The following is a 22909-nucleotide window of genomic DNA, read 5'->3' on the forward strand; positions in this document are numbered from 1 at the left end:
AGTCTAATGGACTGGTGCAGTTTCAGAAGGCTGAATGATGTCCTTCTTTGTGATAACCATTCTCATTAAGATGGTTTTAAGCTCACGCTGTAGCATTCATAGAACATAGAACAGTACGGCATAGCACAAGCTCGTCAGCTCCACAATGTTTTACTGAGTACTTACTTTAATCTAACATCAAAATAACCTACACATCCCTCAATTTACTGCTATCCATGTGCTTGTCCAGCAGCCGCTTAAATGTCCCTACTGTCTCTGACTCTACTACCACCATTGGCAGTGCATTCCAAGCACCCATCACTCTCTGTGTAAAGAACCTACCTTTGACATCTCCCCAATGCCTTCCTCCAATCACCTTAAAATATGGTCCCTCATGACAGCCTACCTATCAACCCTTGGGAAAAGTCTCTGGATATCTACTCTATCTATGCCTCTCATTACCTTGTACACCTCTATCAAGTCACCTCTTATTCCTTCTTCTCTCCAATGTATTATGCTCTAGCTCCCTCAATCTCCATAAGACAAGCCCTGCAAGCCAGGCAACATCTGGAAATTCTCCACTCCATCCTCTTTTATGCATTGACATACTTCCCATAATGTGGCAACCAGAACTGGACACAATATTCCAAGTGTGGTCAAACCAGGGTTTTATGGAGATGCAGCAAAGCCTCATAACTCTGAAACTCAATCCCCCTGTTAATGAAAGTGGACACACGATACCCCTTCTTAACAACTCTATCAACTTGTGTGGCAACTTTGAAGGACCTATGTATGTGGGCCCCAAGATCTCACTGTTCCTCCACACCGCCAAGAATCTGGTCTTTAACCCAATATTCAGTTTTCAAATTTCATCCTCCAAAATGAATCACGTCACATTTATCAAGATTGAACTCCATCTGCCGCTTCTCAGCCCAGCGTTGCATCCTGTCAATGTCCTGTTATAGCCTGTAACAGACCTCAACACTGTTTACAACACGACCGCCCTTTGTGTCATCGGCAAACTTACTAACCCACCCTTCCATTTCTTCATCCAAGTCATTTATAAAAATGACAAAGAGCAGAGACTGAAGAACAGATCCCTGCGGGGCACCACTTTTTACGGAATACTTTCCATCCACTACCATTCTTTCAGCCAGCCAACTCTGACACCAAAATTTCCCTGTGACCCATACCTTCTTACTTTCTGAATGAGCCTACCTTGGGGAACCTTATCAAATGCCTTACTGAAATTCTTATACGCCACATCCACTGCTCAACCTTCATCAACTTGTCTTGTCATATCCTCAAATAATTCAATAAGGCTTGTGAGGCATGCCTGCCCCTCACAATGCCATGCTGACTATCTCTGATCAAACTGTGATTTTATAAATAATCCTAAATCCTATCTCTCTGAATTCTTTCCTGTTACTTGCTGAGCACAGATGTAAGACTGATTGGTCTGTAATTCCCATGTATTACTCTATTCCTTTACTTGAACAGAGAAGCAACATTCCCCTCCCTCCAACCATCAGGTACTACTCCCATGGAGTGTGAGGATGCAAAGATCATTGCTGGAAATGCAGCAATCTCATTCCTTGCTTCCTGCAGTAACCTTGGGTTTTTCTGGTCTCGTCCTGGGGACTTATCTATTTTGATGCTTCCCAGAATTTTCAGCACATCCACCTTCTTAATATCAATCTCTTCAAGCCTATTAAACTGGTCCACAGTGTTCTCACTACCAACAAGGTCCCTCTCTCTAGTGAATACTGAAGCAAAAAACTCATTTAGGGCCTCCCCTACCTCTTCTGACTCCCAGCACAAATTACCTTCACTTTCACAGATTGGCCCTACTTTCTGTCTGATCACTCACTTAATCTTCACGTAAGTGTAGAATGCCTTTGGGCTTCCTGCAAAGGCTTTCTCATGCCCTCTCCTAACTCTCATGTTTCCGCTGATGGGTGAGTGCCGAGCCAGAGGACACAGCTTAAAAATACTGGGTAGACTATTTAGGACAGAGATGAGGAGAAACTTCTTCACCCAGAGAGTGGTGGCTGTGTGGAATGCTCTGCCCCAGAAGGCAGTGGAAGCCCAGTCTCTGGATTCATTTAAGAAAGAGTTGGATAGAGCTCTCAAGGATAGTGGAATCAAGGGTTATGGAGTTAAGGCAGGAACAGGATACTGATTAAGGATGATCAGCCATGATCATATTGAATGGTGGTGTAGACTCAAAGGGCAGAATGGCCTACACTTGCACCTATTGTCTATTGTCTATTGTCTCCCCAGTCCATTTTTGAGTTCTTTCCTAGATACCCTCTGATCCTCTAAAGCTGTGCCAGATCCTTGCTCCCCGAAACATAAGTAAGATTCCTTTGTCCTCTTGATGAGAAGCTCCTCTTCTCTTGTCATCCAAGACTCCTTCACCTTACCATTCTGCTTCTGTCTCAGTGGGACAAAGTTATCCAACACTCGCTCCTTAAACAGTGGCCACATTTCTGTTGTGCATTTCCCATAGAATAATTGTTCCCAATTTATACTACACAGCTCCTTTCTAATAGCAGTATAATTTCTCATCCCCCAATTAAGTACCTTCCCATACTGTCTGTTCCTATTTTTCTCTGTGGCTATGGTAAAGGTGAGGCAGTCGTAGTCACTGTCACCAAAATGCTCTTCAACTGAGAGTTCTGACATCTGGCCTAGCTCGTTGCCTAGCATCAAATCCAAAATGGCTTCCCCCCTAGGTTTGCCTATCTACATATTGATTCAGGAATCCTTCCTGGACACACCTGACAAAATTGGCTCCATCCAGACCAACTGCACTAAGGAGGTTCTAATTAATATTGGGGAAGTTGAAGATACGCATAACAACAGCTCTGTTACATCTGCACCTTTCCAAGATTTGCTTTCCAATCCATTCTTCCATCTCTCTGCTGCTGTTGAGGTGGTCTGTAGAAAACAGTGACTGCTCCTTTCCTGTTACTGACTTCCACCCATACTAACTCAGTCCCCGAACCCTCCTCAATAACCTCCATTTCTGCAGCTGTGAAGCACACTCTAATTAACAATGCAACTTCCCCTCCTCATTTTCCCCCTTCCCTTTTTTTTAACATCTAAACCCTGGAACATCCAGCAATGATCCCTGCCCCTGTGAAATCCATGTCTCCATTTTGACCACTTTCATACATTGGGTATTCACAAGGACCTGCTGTCATTGTTTTTCTAAATGGCAAAGGTCCTGGGTTTCAAAGAAGGTACATTTGCAAAATTACTTCAGAGCATCTTCTAGACAGTGTACACCGGTGCCACTGTGCAACACTGATATTGAAGTTCATGTTTAATGTGATTCATGTTGAGTCAAATTAACTGCTTTAGTCATAGTCATAGAGTCCTACAACACAGAGCCAAGCCCTTTGGCCCAAACCTGTCCATGCCAATCAAAATGTCACATTAATACCATTTCCCTGCACTTGGCCCATATTATTATAATCCTTTCCTATCCATGTATTTGTACAAATGCCTTTTAAATGTTGTTAATGTACCCAACTCAACCAATTCTGTTGGCACCTCATTCTATATGCGTACCACCCTCTGTGTAAAAAGATTGCCCCTCAGGTCCCTTTTTATTCTTTTCCCTCTAACCTTAAACTGATACCCTCTAGTACTCAATTCCCCAGCCCTGGGAAAAAGACTGAGTGCATTCACCCTATCCATGTTTTCCATGATCTTATAAACCTCAATAAAGTTCCCCTCAGACTCTTATGCTCTAAAGAAAAAAGTCCTAGTTTGTCAAATCTTTCCCTACATCTCAGACCATTGAGTCCAGACAACATCCTGCTAAATTTCTTCTGCACTCTTTCCAGTTTAATGGCGTCCTTCCTACAACAAGGTGACCCAAATTGAACACAATAGTCCAACTGCAACATAACGTTCCCAACTTCTGTACTCAATACGACTGATGAAGCCCAGTGTGCCAAAAGCTTTCTTCACTGCCTGTCTACCTGTAACTCCACTTTCAGAGAACTGTGAACCTGAACTTCAAAATCCCTCTGTTCAACTACACTCCTTAAAGGCCTAATATTCAGCGTGAAACTCCTACCTTGATTTGACTTTCCAAATCACAAGACCTCATACTTTTCTATATTAAACTCCATTAGCCATTTCTCACCCCATTACGCCAGCTTATCAAGGTCCTGCTGATAACCTCCCTCACTGTCCACCATGCCACCTATTTTGGTGTCATCAGCAAACTTTCAACTAAATCATTGATATAGATAACAAACAGCAATGGGCCCAGCACCAACCCGTAAGGCACTCCACTAGTCACAGGCCTCCAGTCCGAAAAGCATCATTCCATTATTAACCTCTGCTTCCTACCATCAAGCTAATTTTGTATCCTATTTGCTAGCTAGCTCTGGATTCCATGCAGTCTTACCTTCCAGAGCAGGCTACCATGTGAAAATTTATCAAAGGCCTATTTGAAATCCAAGTCTACCGTCCTAATCTTATCAATCTTCCTGGTCACTTCATCAGAAAGCTCCAATATATTTGTGAGGCATGATCTCCTACTCTGAAAGCCATGCTGATTTCTTTTAAATATACGTGCATCCTATCTCTCAGAATCTTCTCAGGTAACTGACCCACAACAGACATTATGCTTATTGGTCTATAGCTCCTAGGCTTTTCTTTGTAGCCCTTCTTGAATAAGGGCAAAACATTCACTACCCTCCAGTCTTTCGGGATCCCACCCATGGCTAATGGTAATGCAAAAATATCAGCCAGGTCCCCTGCAGTTTCTTCTTTAGTCTCTTGCAATGTTCTTGTCTTTATCTGGTCAGCACCAGGAGATTCATCCACCTTCAGATACATTTAAAGCCTTCTCTACAGTGTTATGGACTGTCCCAAAGATATACCACTAACTTCCCCAAGTTCCCAAGTCTTCATGTCTTTCTCCATGGCAAACACAGAGGAGAAATAATCGTTGAGAACCTGACCCATCTCCTGCAGTTCTACATATGCATGCCAACTTTGGTCCTTGAGGGGCCTTATTCTCTCTCTCTCGAGTCATTCTTTTTCCTTTAATACACTTAAACTACCTCTTTGGATTCATCCTAAATTTTCTCAGCCAAGGCTACTTGGTGGCTCCTTTTGCCCTCTTGATTTCCTTCTTCAGGGAACTTCTATATTCACTGTATATCTCCAGGGATTTTCTTGATCCCAGCTGCCTGCACCTGAGTCACGCCTCCTTCTATTTTCTGGTCAAAGCCTCAATATCTCTTGTCAGCCATGGTCTGCTATTCCTGCCAATCTTGCCCTTCACCCACACAAGGACATATAGACCTTGAAGTCTAACCATTTCATTTTTAAAGGCCTCCCACTTGCTAGAGATTCCTTCGCCTGCAAACAAGCTACTCTGGTCAAGCCCTGCAAGCTTCATCAAAATTTTATCAAAATTCACCTTGCCCATGTTTAGAACTTGAACCTATGGATCAGTTCTGTCCCTCTCCATAACTATTTTAAGATTCGAACTATGGTCACTGGTCCCAAAGTGCTCCCCCATTGTCACCTTCATCACCTGTCCTACCCTATTTCCTAAGAGTAGGTAGAGTTTTTCCCCTTCCTGAGTAGGACCCTCTATATACTGCTTGAGGAGACTTTCCTAAATGCATTTAACAAATTCCAATCCATCTAAGCCCTTAATGCGCTGGCAGTCCCAGTCTATGTTCGGAAAATTAAAATCCCCTACTATGACAACCCCATTGCTCCTATAAGTCTTGTTAATCTCTGTGCTGGTTTATTCCTCTAAATCCCATTGACTATTTGGGGCCTATAGAAAGCATTAACAATGTCACTATCCCTGCTTATTTCTGAGTTCTAATCATAAAGCCACACTGGTTGATTCTTGAATTATTTCATCTCTGATTATATTGCGATATATGCCTTTATCAAAAATGCAACTCACTCTTCCCTCCTTCCACCATTTTTGTCTTGCCTAAAGCACCTGTACCCTGGCACATTAAGCTACCAGTTCTGTCCCTCCCTTAGCCATGTTTCTGTAATAGCTATAATTTCCTAGCCCCATGTATCTATTTACCAAAGAAGCATTCCTTGCCCCCTGTTGTGTTCCAGTGTGACGTGTCTCACTATTTCTGATTACTGCACCTCTTTCAAGCATTGTAATTGCCTCCCTGATGTTGAGGTTGTCACCCCCCGCCAATTTTGTTTAACCCCTCCCCTGCAGCACCAGCAAACCTGGGCACCAAGATTTTGGCTCCCTCCAGATCAGGTAGAACTTGTTCCTTTTGAACAGGTCACCTCTACCCCAAAAAAGATCCCAATGGTCTAAAAATCTGAATCCCAACACCCGCATCAATATTTGAGCCACACATTCATCTGCATATCTTCCTGTTCTCACCCGCATGAGCACATGGCACTGGAAGTAATCCAGAGCTTATCACCACTGCGGTCCTAATTTTTAACTTTTTCCTAGCCCTCTATAATCACTGTGCAGGACCTCATCCCTATTTCTACCTATGCCATTTGTGCCAATGTGTACAATGACTTCTTGCTGCTCACACTCACCCTTCAGAATGTTCAGCAGCTGTTCTGAGACCTCCTGGCCCCTGGCCCCTGGGAGACAACACACCATCCTGGATTTTTGCCTGCAACCACAGAATCTTCTATCTGCCCCCTAACTGTCAAGTTTCCTATCACTAAGGTTCGGTCTACCTTTCCCCTTTCCCACTGTACCCCAAAGCCAGTTGTAGTGCCACCAACCTGTCTACTGCTGCCTTCCCCTACATGGTGATTAGCCTGAACAGTATCCAAAACGGTATACTTGTTTTTGAGGGAATGGCTAGAGAGGATTCCTGCACTTGCTACCTACTCCCTTTGCCTGGTGGTCAATAAGCAACTCTCTGCCTGCACCTCACATGTGACCACCTCACTAAGACTCTTATCAATGAAGTACTCAGCATCTTGAATGATCCTGAGTGCATCCAGCTGCAGCTCCTTAACACGGTCTCCCAAGACCTGCTGCTGGGTGCACCTCCCACAGGTATACTCATCATGGACAGTAGAAGTCTCTCTGATCTCCTACATCCCGCAGGAGGAAAAAGCGTCTACCCTAACTGCCATCTTAACAGCTGTAAAACTAAAAAGGAAAGCTAACCTGAGGTTACCTGTGCTTTGTGCTGTGCCACAGCTCTCCGAAATATCTCAAAGGGAACAGAGTAAGTTAGATAAGTTGGATTTCCAAATTAAGCACACCTATTCACCATTAAAGTTTTAATTGCAAATTAAATATTTAATTATCATGTGTTGCAATAACTCTTTTGTGTACTTTTGCACATGATGAACACCAACACTTCAGACATATTTATTTGGAAAGAAAATGATTCATATTCATAGACATGATGATGTGCATGAATAATGGATAAATGTGTTGAAAGCAACAATTTCCTATTTCTATTGGTTTCAATTAAGGTAAAAAAAAATGTGCAGCACATGACAGCCTAAATTTTAAAAATCAACCATTTCAAGAATGAATTAAGCATTGAATATGCTTAATTTAAAATCAGCAATGAATTAACTCCATCTCAGTGAGAAAATATAGTAACAGGCCAAGTATGATAACTTTTTTTATTATTTGATAGATAATACAAATTTCAAATCAAAACTCCATGCAATAAAGAATTTCAAGGCATGAAGAGGAAACTAAAATGGACTTTGATCCAAATTTAAATAAATATAGGTCACACATGATTTTCAGTTCTGGCTAAATGAAAATCAGAGAAATGTATATAAATGGTCTCAGTTTTCAGCGCAACTTTAAAATTACACTTCCTGCTGGTGGCTGTGGCTTTGTTTCATTGTGAAAAATAGGTGCTGGTAACACATTCAACAGTTTTTGGAAGCCACTGAGCCCATCATGTTCCTCTTTGTATTGTCTTCTTTCTTCAGAAGAATAATATAACATTTTGGAGCAAAAATGCAAATAAGAAGACCAAAGCTGGAGGCCAATATAGCAAATACTTCAACCGCCACAGCATATTTCCCTGGCGAACTTATGTACGCTGGAATGAAAGTTATCCAAACTGCGCAAAAGATAAGCATGCTAAACGTTATGTGTTTAGCTTCATTGAAGTTATCTGGAAGTTGTCGAGCAATAAAAGCTACCACAAAACACACGCAGGATAGAAATCCAATATAACCGAGCACACAATAGAAGGCTAACGAAGAACCTACATTACATTCAAACACGATTATCTCATTAGAGTGACTAGTGTTTTTCAATGGATAAGGTGGAAATGCAATTAACCAGGCAGTACATATTACACATTGTACCAGTGTGAGGATGTAAACCATCAGCCGTTGTTGTCTTGGTCCAAACCACTTCATCATATTATTGCTGGGAAATGTTGCTTTGAATGCCATCACCACAACAATTGTTTTACTCAATACACAAGAAATGCAAAGAACAAAACTAATACCAAATGCTACATGGCAGAGCATACAAGACCAAACTGAAGGTTCACCGATGAATGTAATTGAAGACAGAAAACAAAGTGTCAGGGCAAAAAGAAGAAGGAAGCTTAACTCAGAGTTATTAGCTTTAACAATCGGAGTGTGTCGGTAGATGTAGAATATTGCAAATGTGCCGATGGTGGTGCAGGCTCCCAACAATGCCAGTATCACCAGAATGATTCCCAACGTCTCGAAAAAGGAAAGAAACTCAATTTCCTTGGGAACACACTGATCCTGTCTTTCATTTGATTTGAATTCCAGTGGACATTTTATGCAATGAACGGAATCTAAAAAGCAATACACATCTTGATCATTATATGAAGAAACTTGAAGCCTGTGCATCTAGACATCAATTTTAAGCAGCAATGCCTTTGGCTATGGCGTTTGCTTACCAGTCATGTTACTTATTTCACCTTGCGCACATTGTATGCAATCAAAACAACAAATGGGTTGCCCTTTTCTTCCTGCTTTCCTTGTTCCTTGATGGCAGCTTTCAGAACAAACAGCTTTAGGGACCTGATTAGGAATATGAATACAATGGTGGAAAAATACTAGCAATTCCATGTGGAAAGTGTACAACATTCAGTCTGATATACAGTTAAAAGTCACTTTTTTACATTTGTTGGAACCATCTTTTTTTTTCAAGAAATGGTATGGTTTGTGACCTCATAATATTCCATTTAAAGCCACAGTAAGAAACAGGTTTGCAGCTGGTGAACCAGGAAATTTTTAGTGAAATAGAAGAAAGCGAGGACTGCAGGAACTCGAGTGTCAAAACTGAAAAGTGCAGTGCTGGAAAAAGCACAACAGGTCAGGCAGCATGCAAGGAGCAGGAAACTTGACATGTCAGGTGTTAATCCTTTATTGTGAATGTGGAGAGGTAAGGGGGCTAAGAGATAAATAGGCTATGGGAGTTGGGTTGGATGAAGGCAGATGGAATGGCAATTGGAGAATGCAAGCAGGAGGTGATGGTGATAGGTCGGTGGGGAGCATAGAGTGGATAGGTGGGAAGGAAGATTGACCGGTAGGTCAGGTTAAGAGGGCAGTGCTGAGTTGGAGGGTTGGATGTAGGCTGAGGTGGGAGATGGGGAAACTTAGAAACTGGTGAAGTCAATGCTGATGCTGTGTGGTTGTAGGTTCCAAAAGCCAAAGATGAGGTTTTCTTCATCCAGTCAGTGGGTAGTTTTGATTTGGTCCTGGATGAGGCTCAGGATTTAGATGTTCCTGGGGGAATAGGAATGGGAGTTGAAGCATTTGGTCACAGGGTGTTGGGCTTGAATGATGTGTGAGAAGAAGAGATGTTCCCTGAAAAGCTCACCAATTTGGTGCTCAGTCTCCCTGACGTGAAGGAAACCACATGGAGTGCAATGGATGCAATAAATGATGTGGGTGGATTTGCAGAAAAATCTCTGCAGGATTTGAAATTATCCTTTAGGGCTTTGGACGGAGGTGGTTTTGGTTGTGGGTGGGGGAGGGGTAGGATTGTGCATATGCTTTGTACCTCATCCAGCCATCAGGGAAAGGTGGCTTGGTGGGGAACATGGACCTAAGGAGGGAGTCACGGAGAGAATGATCTCTGTGGAACATGGTTGGGGGTGAGAAGGGAAATATCATTTTGGTGGTGGGGTCTGACAATACGTGGCAAAAATGGTGGAGCATAATATGCTGTATTTGGAGATTCATGGGCTGGAATTTAAGGAATTACAATTCTTGTTACTGCATTCATGATTTGTCTTTGGAGTTGCTTTATTTATTACTGAATAAGCAAACTGGGAATGAACTAAATAAAATCAAACATATTTTGCAGTAATGTTGTTTAATTGCTGGAAAGAAGACCAGATTCAGAAAACAAATCATGTAATATGGACCTTTCTGATGAGGCTAGGATTTATTGACCATCCCTAGTTGCTTCTGAGCTTCCTTCTGGAACTGTTGCAAGACTTTTCCTGTAGGTAGACCTACAATATCATAGAGAGGAACTAAGAGCTGTGCCAAAGTCAAGATGGTGAGTGGCTTTGAAGGGAGCTTGCAGTTGGTGGCGTTCCTAAGGAGTTGTTGCAAATATAATTCTAGATTAAAATGGGGATGGGTTTGAAAGGTGCTGCCTAAAGAGCATTGTTGAATTTTTGCTGTATATCTTGTAGATGCTGCTACTGAGCATCTGTGGTGGAGAAAGTGGATGTGTGTGGGTTTGGTGCTGATTTAGTAGACTGATTTTCCGACATGGTATCAAGCTTCTTCAGTGTTATTGAAATTGTGCCCATTGAGGCAAGAGAGGGGATTCTAGCACAGCCCTGACCAGTTCCTTGGTCACGATGTGTTGGAGAGTGCAGTGGTAAGTTACCTTTTGCAGGTTTCCTAACACTTAATGGTCACAAAACTTATTTCAGTTCAGTTTCTCATAGGAGAAATCACCTGAGATTCTGATAGCATGGGATTCTGTAATGCTGATACTGTTGAATATTAAAAGGAGATGATTAGACCCTCCCTTGTTGGTGATGGCAATTATTTATCAATTGTGTGTCAAAAATGTATTTGTGAACAAGATGAACATGAACCATAATGTCCATTGACATCAAGGTAATGGATCCATTGCTTTCTGAATGTTGTTTTCAAACCTATTCAACATCTTTTCACTGTGTTCAGACTTTTACGTCTTTGTTCAAACATTCATTTAGTGTCATTTAAGAGATTTGTACATTTATAGTTCTTGTTAAGTTTCACTGTCTTAGTTTTTTGTCATTTCTCACTAGTTCAGTTATGAGCAAACACATTCTGCTGTTGAAATGGGTAAAAAGAAATACTTCTCTGGTCTTACATTCTGCATTGATTCAGAGAAGTGATTTTCGAATTAGTGAGCAGATCTTTTCCATTTAAAATTGCTTCCTAAATCGCAACTTTACTCAACATCAAGCAATTGTCACTATCGCGTAGGGCGCCAATTTGATACAACAACCACCGGTTCGCTTTTCAATTTCAAGCAAGGGAAATTGAAAATAAAATTAATCTGTGTTTGAAAAGTGATGGTTCTGTACAAAGCTTACCGACTTCTGATTGCCACTCCAAACAATTGCCTCGTCTGTTATCGAAAATTCCTCTCCAGCACGAGCTGACCCATCATAGTGCCCAACATTTACAATATCAAGAGCACCGAGGGCATTTGGTTGCCAGTTTACAATGTCATATGACGGGACAGGGTCTCCGTTTTCATCAAAATCAACCTTTTCGCCGATCTTGGTTATGAAATTCACTGTTCTCATGTAATACAGTAACTTAAAAACAAAATCGGAATACATTTCCATCAGCTGTAATAAATCAAATGTGAATTCGACTACATTGGATTTATATGTAAATACGGTCATCATACTTTGTTAAATGTTCCTCACCTGCCATGCTTGAAAATGTGAAACATTTGCACAGCTCCCATTGGAGAAAGGTCCTTCGCCAGCTTTACACGATGCCATATTGTGAAGTGCATGAACTATAGCATAAGTTGCTTTGTACACGTTGTAAGTGACTCTGTACTCCAACACTTCAGTAAATTCGTTTCGTACATTCTGTAGATTTTCTCTCCCTGTGCATTTCTTAAGACCGGATTCGTTTTTTCGAGAATCCGTTTTGTTCCCACCACCTAGAGTGCAGCCGAAACAACTTTCCCAAAACTTTTTCACCAAGGGGTTCCCTGGATACAGGGATGGATGAACTTTCATCAAGAACTCCCTCAATCCTGGTATTCTGACTTTGCGAATTGCAACTCCAATTGCACCAGAAGCAATCTTTTTACTTTCCTTCGGAGGAAGAAGCAACGTGGAAACCCATGATTCGCTTCCAATCCATTGTATGCCGCTGACATTTTGTCTAATCATTTCTGTTAGCAGAGCACGCATGTTTGTGTCACCGACAAACGCAACGACAACTTTTGTAGAAGAGGTTTTGATGGTGTCAATTGTTTTCAGTAATTTCTCTCGAGCGTCTGCTATATGAAACGACTCGGAAAATGCAATACAAACACCTAATTGTTGGACTGCCTCTTCAAAGGCTTGCATTCCAAAGTTTCCGTAGTCATTGTCGCTCTTAACTGTCCCGATCCAGGTCCATCCAAAATGTTTCACCAGCTGGGCTAATGCTCTAGCCTGATAGTAATCACTCGGTATTGTTCGAAAAAATGACGGATATTCCTTTCTATTGCTCAGGCAGGCGCACGTAGAAAAATAACTAACCTGTCGCAAAGAAAGGAAAAGCATTTGCGTTTCGATTATAATTTGTAATTCATCATGATATGATTTCTGGTTGTTCAAGGAATAGACATTGCTGGAGAAGAGCAAAGATTTCACTTCACACTGTGTTTATAGGATTGGCCTTCTTAAATGCATAATAAAATAAAATATTTATTTGCTCATTTCAAAAACGTCTCATTCAAATATTCACACCCAAGATTCATTTCAAGTGTTGCTCTTTCTTGATTTGCATTGTCCTCGCTGTAACCATGCACAATGTTCCATCCTCGGTTTAACATGAATAAAGTCGTTGAATATTCTCTCTCTCTCTCTCTCTCTCCCTGTGTCTGCTCTGTCTCCAGGTATCTTGAGGATATTTCTAACTTTGTTTACTATCGTATTGTGTGTCCATTGTCGATATCGCCTTTTGTTCCTTCCCACTGAAGTCAATGGAGGAAAAAGAAACGCACAGTGTAGGAGACGTGACTAATTCTATGTGAGCTACTTTGCGCCATTTGCCCAAACATGAAATTACTCTTCATCGAACCCTTTATTTCTTTAATAGCATGTTCAATTTTATTTTTAATTCAAGGTACCAAAGTGCAACTTTGAAGAGTTTCATCTGGCTTCTGGCACCGAAATTAAGCTCACTGTCTCAGGCATGAATTGTATATGCCCCAGTGAGCCGAAACCAATACACTGTTTAAATTAAATGTATTTCAACTGAAAACATAACGTCTCTGTTGAATTCTTTAGCATTCTATTTATCGCATTGTTCGCTACTGAGCAGGCTTTCTTCATATTTCATTCACGTGCAATGTTGCTTATCTTTTCAGTTTACACTTCCTTAGCGTCAAACGTTCAGGGAATAGCTATCTGATTGTCCATCTTTTTGAATTTTGCATTGGATTTGATAGCACAAGAGTGATTAATGAAATGTAAGTTATTTTTCTCAGTCTTTGCCTCCTGACTTCCCTACTAAAACAAAACGTTATCTCAGGCGCCGTCATAAAGTCATAGACATAGTCATACTCGTACAGTCAACAGAATGGAAACAGTCCCTTTGTTACAACTAAACCCAGACTAAACTAGTCGACAATGTGGTGCTGGAAAAGCGCAGCAGGTCAGGCATCATATAAGGAGAAGGAGAATTGACGTTTCAGGCATAAGCCCCCATCAGGATTCATTCCTAATAAAGGGTTATGCCCGAAATGTCAATTCTCCTGTTCCCCAGATGCTGCCTGGCCTGCTGTGTTTTTCCACCACCACACTCTTGACTCTGATCTGCAGTCCTCACTTTCTATTAGTTGATTTTAACCAAAGTAAACTAGTCCCACCTGCCTGTTCCTGAACCAGATCCCTCAAAACATTTCATTTTTGTGGTCTTATCCAAATGCCGTTAAACAGTGTAATTGTGCCCACATTCACTACTTCCTCAGGAAGCTCATTCCACACGCAAACCATTCTCTGTAGAATAAAAGACTTGCCCCTCATGTCTTTTCTTTAAATTCTCTGCTGTTACGTTAAAAAATGTGCCCCCTTGTCTTGGAATCCCCTCTCATATGGAAAAAAAAACTACCACCTACAATTAACCTTATCTATACCCCTCATAACTATATAAAAGTTTGTAAGGTCTCAACTCCTCAGCTCCAATGAGAAAAGCCTTTTTTAAATAACTAACAGCTAGCAACATTCTAGGATAACCCACTGCAACTTAATCTTCACCTTCCTCTAACCCTGCGACCAGAATTGGACACCGTACTCCAGGAGAGGGCTCATTAATGTCCAGCAAACCCTCAACATGATTTCCCAACTCCTATACTCAGCTCCACAGTGCTGAATTCAAGATGACATTATTTCACTTTTGAAGGTACTGAGCGAATCCTTGCTGAAACCACTACCCGGCTGAATGTGACTGTTCCCAGAATCAATTATCATCTTTAAGTTTTGGCTCAAAGTGCTCTTCATTTCTTTTGCCAAGACTGACATTGAATTTACTGATGGAATGCGGTCATGATCAACCTTTTAAATGGTTTCTCTCTCCACAGATGACCAATGTTTTTGACATTATTTATTTTTATTTTAAATTGCGGTTCAATGCCGAGAACACGCAATTAAGTAAAATAAACTAACCACAGGATTCATTTCCCCGATCAGCTATTTCCAATAAACGTGTTAAAGTCTCAGTTAGAACCTGAAACGGACAACTGTGGTAGCATGCAAAGTTCTCTTACACTTAAGATTGGTACTGGCTGGACTGATCACTCGTAATTTACGTTAACATGGCTCCTGTTAAGAACACATCGAAATATTAACAAACAGATGTACTAAATAAAAATGCTGTAACGCTCTTGTGGGACAGTGATAGTGTTCCGATCTGTGGATAGAATGCCAGCTTATTTTGCCCAGAGATTGCGATAGCATCAATGGACTGAATGATTAAAATTAAGTAAAGCTTCTGTAAAATAGTTAGTTTAATTATTTGGGATATTTTAATTCTGCATCTCTTAGTATGAGCAAAGGGTGAATGAAGGTGCAGATGTCATCGGCATGTGAACAGTGCGGATTAACTTCAAGGAGTACATTTCGAATACAGGGGTGTATAAGACAGCCCCAGTAATGGTGACCACAAATTGTAGTAAAACAAAACTTCCCATAGTTCACTAATATCCACACTTCATGTGTTTTCCTGTAAAGTTCTGATGAAGGGTAACTAGACCCGAAACGTTAACTGTGATTTCTCTGCACAAATGCTGCCAGGCCTGCTGAGATTTTCCTGCAATTTTCGTTTTTGCTCCATGCACTCTTAATCTCATTCGCAGGTGATCCAGGAAGTCATTCAGCCCAAGTGGAACTGGGGACTGGAAACAAATATTTGATTTTCCCAGCACTGTCCGCGTCTCAGAAAAGGTAAAAATGAACTAAAATGACCGATTTTCGTAATCATTTTTAAACATTTTCTTGCCATAATTTCTTCCTATTCATCGCTGAAATGAGACTTTCAAAGTAGTATCCTTGAAGAAGAGGAATAATAATCCTGTTATAAATCTCTGCTTAGCCTGACCCCAACAACAATCAATATTAGCTGTATTGGCAGGTCTCGCCATCCCGAATGAACATTCTAATGGGGATGTAACTGAAAATTTCGTGCGTTTGGATCACCCATAAACATTGAAAAGTTTGGATAGACTATGGATTCAATGGTGCACTTAACATCAAATCGGATACTGTTTTCACATATTTGTTCACATTGTATAAATGCCATCTCTTACCATAGGGATTCTGAAGGTACCGATGGAAGGTGCTATTGCTAAAGACTGCGTGGATCCAGCATCAGCAACAATCGCAGAAACAGTGGAGGAGCTTTTACAGTTAGCAGAGGACGCAGTTGCCTCAAGTTTGTTCAGAAACGCCATGGCTGCTTTTACCGAAAACGGGGTCAACGTACAGGAATCGTATATGCGGTATCCCAGTGTGACACCAGGAAGTAAAGCTGTATTGTTATTTATTTCTTCGATTGCAAAAATCATCGCCAGTGCAAAACGGAAAGGTCTGAACTGAAAGCTGCAGAGAAAGTGAAGAAACTTTAAAGAAAAAACACAGGAAAAAAAGAATGAGGGACCACCACGTATCTATTATTAGCTAAATAAATAAATTAGCCACACCGCTGACTCTAAATTGGAAGTTAGTGGATATATGTTCTCATGCAGACCTTGAGCACAAAATCTTACCAGACATTAATCAAAGACATTAGATCAGCGGTGCTGGAAAAGCACAGCAGGTCATGTAACATCCGGGGAGCTGGAAAATCGACGTTTCTGGCAAAAGCCCTTCACCAGGAATCAGACATGACAATTTGCCCAGTTTCAAACACGACTTTAAGGGAACCCCCGACCTTTTTTTCCTTAGGCCCAATCGAAGTATTTCGTTGAAAATTAAGAGTGCTTTCGCATTTTCTCTCCATTAATTATCCCTCATTCTAAAATGCTAAAAGACGTTTCTGAGTTTTGATTACAAGACTGAATGTGGGGGCTTGCTTTGCATACACTGACCGAGGTTTTACCAATCTTACAACATTGACTAGATTGCAAAAGTACCTGATTGGTTCTAAAGCACTTTGGGACGGATGGCAAAAATAAAGTTAACGATGTCTTTTTAAATCTTAAATTTACGAATTAATTTAGAATGTGACGCAGCATGAGGGCAGATGATTTCCACTTTACTAAACAAATTAGAGTATCTAATGGCACCAACTAACCTGAAGCATTTTGCCGGCTCCGGGTGATGGCCGAATGAGAGGCGCTGATGCTCAACGTGATAAGAATGCACGTCAAAAATTCCACCCAGAGTGATATCTCCATCCTTCGACAAGCCCAGTAAATCAAACCTACCCCAACGTTTGCAAGCCTGCTCCTTACTGGACCATGCTAGGGCAACAACAGAAATTATCGTGAACAGAAACCAACAATGCATATTTGACAGGGCAAGTAATTGTCCTCGCCTTAACAGCATGATGACTGATTTTTTTTATATATATATAGACTCTAGCTATTCCCATGAAAATCGCCTTTGTGTGTGTCGAATCGTTTTCAAACTCCGTTGAACATCAACAAATTACTTGGCTAGTCCCTGAAGAAAATACATCACCACTTTCTTCAGTATGAGAATCTGGAAGGAAACAATTGCACCCGGGTGCTTCCAATCGAATTGAGGTGGTATGGTCGCACAATGGGTCCACTGCTGCCTGACAGGACTAAAGATCTCGGGTTCGATTCTAGCCTCGGTCGGCTGTTTGTGTGGAATTTGCACAAGAGTTAGATTAGATCACTTACAGTGTGGAAACAGGCCCTTCGGCCCATCAAGCCCAAACCAACCTGCCGGGATTTAGTTGTGGGATTTAGCGGCTGCATTTGCTGATGACAAGAATAGTATTGTCATCTCCATACAGTGATCCCCATATTCTTTCCGCCAATGTGAATTTGGGTCAAATTAGTGTTTGTTCATTTCGCAAATGTGCCAAAGGCTACCACTTTGGGGTTTGTAAACTTCCTGCCTTATCAAATTATTTGGAAGGGAAAATGGTCTCATTCACCTGCACATCAAGTTACCAAAACTATTTAATGCAGTGACATCTCAAATGATTTCTCATCCATCAACTTAAGCTCTTGGTCCTGGCCAGAGATAAGTAGCCCATTTGGCACACCATCCATCACATTCAGCATGTACCCCTTTAACCGCTGGTGCCCAAGAGCATCTGAGAAAATCCTTTACAAGATTAGCTGTAGTGCCATTGTTCTATTGATGTGGTGGCTTTGTGAATGGTGCATTTCACTGACCTTCGGGCCTGATATGCCTCCTGGATGCAGCACAATATCATCTTTGAGTGTCAGAGCCCAGTGACGACCACAAGTTGTGATTTGGTTATTAAGCAAGAATTGATCTATTTGAGATCATTAGTTGAGCTGCTAAGGTGCTCACTTAAATATTTTCTGGTCACCCTGTTCAGAAATGTTTTTGCAGAGTAGATGGGACTTGAATCAGACCTCCTAGTTCAGAGGTACATTTATTTCAATGTACCATAGGAGGCACTGAAAAGTGCTTGTTTGTGCTTGCTGAAGGTTTTACCTCAAGATATGCAGGGTATGCATGCAAAAGAAATATATTCAAGAATTTCTCCCTTCTAAAATTCCTATCCATAATTGCCATGATGGTAACAATGCATCAATCAATCGGAACTGTTTGGCCTACCAATCAGCACTGGTAAAAGGAAAATTGTGGGTGCTAGCATTTCCATGTGATCTGCTGTTTATAATCTTCTAGATTGGAGAGAGTAGGAGATGTCATCAAAAGAACAATAGCACTACAGTGAATCTTGTACAGGATGTTCTTGGATGCTCTTGGGCACCAGCGGTTAAGGGAGGACATGCTGAATGTGATAGATGGTGTGTCAAGTGGGCTACTTACCCATGGTCAGGGTCAAGAGCTTACGTTGATGGATGAGAAATCATTTGGAATGTCCCGGCCTTGAATAAAATTGTGCTAACTGCTTGTCTTATCCTTCCTGCTTTTACCCAGTCTCCCTAATAATTAGCAATGTTTAGTTGTTCACCAAAGTATTGTTGCTTCAAAAACAAAGAGGGCTGAAGTCTTCACAGTTCCCAACCCACCTTAAATTAATTGCAGTTCTGTTCCAGCTTGCAAGTAAGGACATCAGCTGCCAGAAAATATCCCAAAATGGTTCCGGCTCTATACTTACCAACTCAGTTCAAGCAGGCTGCTTTGGCCTGGATAGTGACAAAACTTTCAAATATTCCTGGAGTAACAATCATCTAGCCAAGTAAAGAATATGAATAAGACGTCCTATTTATGACTTCTAAAATGTGGACAGCTGCTGTGCAGAGAAGATGAGTTACTTAGTACAGAATTATAAGCCAATGACCTGTTCATGTGGCTAATATATTGACATGTTTTAATCATTTTGGATTCTGGTCAATTGTAGGCCTCAGGCTATTAATTGTACAGCATAGATTTAGCAATGTTAAAGCCATTGATCTACAGTGAGAACTGATTGGTTAATTTCTTGATGGAAATGGCAGTTTTCGAGGATTTATGTGTCATCAATGTTGCTTGTCACTTCCCAGCCCAAGTCTCTGTGTTATCTAGGTCTTGCTGCATTACAACTTCAGGTGTTTCAGATTCTCATGAGTTGGGGATGGTCTATGCATTGTGCAATCATCAGAGAACATTCCCACTTCTGGACTTCTGAGGCATGGTCAATGATAAATTAGGTAAAGATGACTGGGCCTATGACACTATGTGATTTCTGCACTGATCTCCTGGCTTTGAGATGATTGACATCCAGGTGAGTCATGAACATCATTTGTGCAACATGAGCCTTCAACCAAGGAGTATTTGTCTAAGAATTCACATTAATTGGACTTTTGCTATGGCTCCTAGATGTCACACGTAAACATTCTTGGAGTCATAGAGTCCTATAGCACAGATTCTGGATTAGTGCATGCCTGTCATGATCTTAATCACCTCTATTAGGATTCCAACAACCTCCCATCCCCCCACCAATCTCCTATATTCTAAAGAAAAAAGTCCTAGCTTGTCCAATCTCTCCCCAAAACTCAGTCCATTGAGCATAGGCAACATGCTTCTAAATTTCTTCTGCATTCTTTCCAGTTTAATAATATCTCATTAACTCAATACTCCAAGTGCAGCCTTATCAATGCTCTATACAACTGCAACATAAGTTCCCAATTTCTATACTCAATGCCCTCATTGATGAAGGCCAGTATGCCAAAAACCTTCATCAGTGCCATGTCTGCCTGTGATTCCACTTTCAGAGAACTGTGATTCTCTTTCAGAGAACTCCAAGATTCCTCTGTTCTACTACATTTGTTAAGGTGCTACCATTTACAATGAAGCCACTACTTTGACTTGACTTTCTGAACTGAAAGACCTCATACTGATCTATGTCAAACTCCATGTGCCATTTCTCAGCCCACTTGCTCAGCCGGTCAAGATTCTGCTGCAATTTCTGACAACTTTCCTCACTATCGCCTATTTTAGTGTCATCAGCAAACTTACTAATAATGCTTATACATCCTTGTCCAAATCATTAACATAGATAACAAACAGTAATGGGCCCAGCACAGAACCATGAGGCACTCTACTAGTCATAGGCCTCCTGTCCGACAAGCATCCTTCTACTATTACCCTCTGCTTCTGACCATCAAGACAATTTGGTATCCAATTTGCCAGCTCCCCCTGGATTCCATGCAATCTAACCTCCCAGAGCAGCCTCCTATGTGGAACATTATCAAAGGCCTTACCAAAATCCACATAGACTATATCTACCACCCTACCCTTATCAACCTTCCTGGTCACTTCATCAAAAAGCTCTAACAAATTTGTGAGGGATGATCTCCCACTCAAAAAGCGTTGCTGACTTCTTTTTATCAAGCCCCATCTTTTTGCTCACCTGTTTTCCTTCTTCAGTGAACTCCTGTATTGTCTTGATATCAAGAGCAGCAGCATTCATCTCACTTCAGGAGTTCAACTCTTGTGTCCATGCTTGGACCAAGGTTTTAATGAAGTCAGGATCTGAGTAGCTGTGGTGAAAGCCAAGCTAAGCAACCACAAGATAATTGCTGAATAAGTGTCAGTTTATAATACCTTTGACAACATTTTTGGTTAAGGATTACACTGATGGAGTGATAGTTGCAGTTTGACGAATCTTGCAAATTACTTGTCTTCCACACTGTTGTCCTGATTATTTCCATTAATATGAATGGGAATGTGAACCCCTCCATTGGGTATAGCTCACTTAGGTTTTTTCAATTGCAGTAAAAAGTGAGGTCTGCAGATGCTGGAGATCAGAGCTGAAAATGTGTTGCTGGTTAAAGCGCAGCAGGTCAGGCAGCATCCAAGGAACAGGAAATTCCTGATGAAGGGCTTATGCCCGAAACGTTAAATTTCCTGTTCCTTGGATGCTGCCTGACCTGCTGCACTTTAACCAGCAACACATTTTCAGCTTTTTTCAATTGCATGCTACATCGACTGTTTGATATGGAGGTGGAAACTTGTAGGTTGGTACCTCATTTTTAGACTTAACTGCTTACTGCTTCTGATATGATTTCTTACATTCTTCTTTGAATTGCGGTTGATGTGTGATTTGATTACAGTTGTAAAATGGAGAGTTGAGAGTGTGGTCCTGGAAAAGCACAGCCATCAGGCAGTATCCAATGATCAGGAATGAGGCTTGTGGGCCAGTGGAAGGGGATGGGGCTGGGGAGGAAGGTAGCTGACAGTATGATAGGTAGATGAAGGTGGGGGTGAAGTTCTCAGAAAGGAGCCTACACAACCAATTATAACCTGCATGAAAGGTTCTTCAAGTGGGGGAATTGGCAACAAAGGTGCCGGTTTTATTATTATCTGTGGCTTACCCACCATTTGACATGTATGACCCATATGGCAAAGGGTAACCACATCCTTGTGCATTCCAGGCCAATAAAAATGTTTTCCAACCTTAGCCTGAGTTTTCCGCATCCCTAGGTGACCTCCTAGGGATAGATAGTTCATGTGCTACCCGTAATACTTCATCTCTGTATGCTACCGGCAACACAATCTGGCGCACTTCAGCCCATTTCTCCTCTGCACTAATCTGCAATTGTCTCCACTTCCATCTGAGGATTCTATCTTTCAGATGATAATCCTCAGGAATAATCTCTGCCTCCTTTTTATAATATGCACCCATATATATATCTTTTATTGTCTTGTCTTGCTGTTGCAAGTCTCTTAATCTTTCAGGCTAAACACTTTGGTCTGACCCTCTGCCTGTTCAGGTTTTTCCTGCACCTTTATGTCATACAGTCTGTCCTCTAACTGAACCTCAACTCTTTCATCTTTTTCCATAGTTTTTGCTTCATACTGTGACTTATAACAGTGGGTTCTGATTATTACACAGTTTGGGAAAGTACCAGGGTATTTCTGTTATAACTCCTCAGTTCCTTGGTCTTCCTTGGGCTTCTCCACAACAAGGGGTGTCACTCCCACCTTGGATTCTGCCAAATCATTCTCAAGAACAAACCAAATTCCTGGAATTGACACTCTCTCAATCACACCCACTGTAACTTCCCCAGTCTTAAGTTGGCACTCCAACCTGATCTTACAAAGGGTAACGCTAAATTTCTATCCATCTAGCCCACAAGTTACCATACTGTCAGGTAACAGATCAGAAATAATGCCAGTTTGCTCATTTTACTATCAGCAACTCGTTAGATCTTGTATCACTCAAAATTATAACTTCTTGTTCTTTCTGAGTAAACGTTACCCACAGAGGCAAATTCTTGGTAGAGATCAGGTACTAACTCAACACCCAGTCCCTGCCTAGGCTGTGCACAGTCCTGCAGCTCCTCGGCCCTTCTTCCGGTCTCCTTTACTATCCTCACTAATGCCACTGGCTTAGATTCTTTTATCACATCTTTTCCCACAGTGCCTTTCTTTAACAACCAGCACTGTGACTTTACATGTCCCACTTTACTACAGTGGAAACACCTGAGGCATTTCAACCTTCTTTCCACCCTCTTGGGCTTCTTTTTTATCCTGTGGTGAACTCTTACCAGTGTTCTCTACTCTTTGTTTTGTAGTATAGGATCTCCCCTTCTCTCAACTTCTATCCCTCA

General features: G+C 41.3%; 1 protein-coding gene across 1 annotated transcript; it reads right to left on the reverse strand.

Moving 5' to 3' along the window:
• Positions 1-7872: 7872 nt before the first annotated feature.
• Positions 7873-16273, reverse strand: LOC132821681 (extracellular calcium-sensing receptor-like). The gene is made up of 5 exons (XM_060834390.1): positions 15989-16273; positions 11886-12719; positions 11544-11771; positions 8892-9015; positions 7873-8786 (listed from the first exon to the last, which is right to left on the reverse strand). The coding sequence occupies exons 1-5, from the start codon at positions 16244-16246 to the stop codon at positions 7873-7875; spliced, it is 2358 nt and encodes a 785-aa protein (XP_060690373.1). The 5' UTR covers positions 16247-16273.
• Positions 16274-22909: the final 6636 nt, after the last annotated feature.

The sequence above is a fragment of the Hemiscyllium ocellatum genome, chromosome 13, assembly GCF_020745735.1.
Source record: "Hemiscyllium ocellatum isolate sHemOce1 chromosome 13, sHemOce1.pat.X.cur, whole genome shotgun sequence".
In the NCBI taxonomy this organism is placed as follows: Eukaryota; Metazoa; Chordata; class Chondrichthyes; order Orectolobiformes; family Hemiscylliidae; genus Hemiscyllium; species Hemiscyllium ocellatum.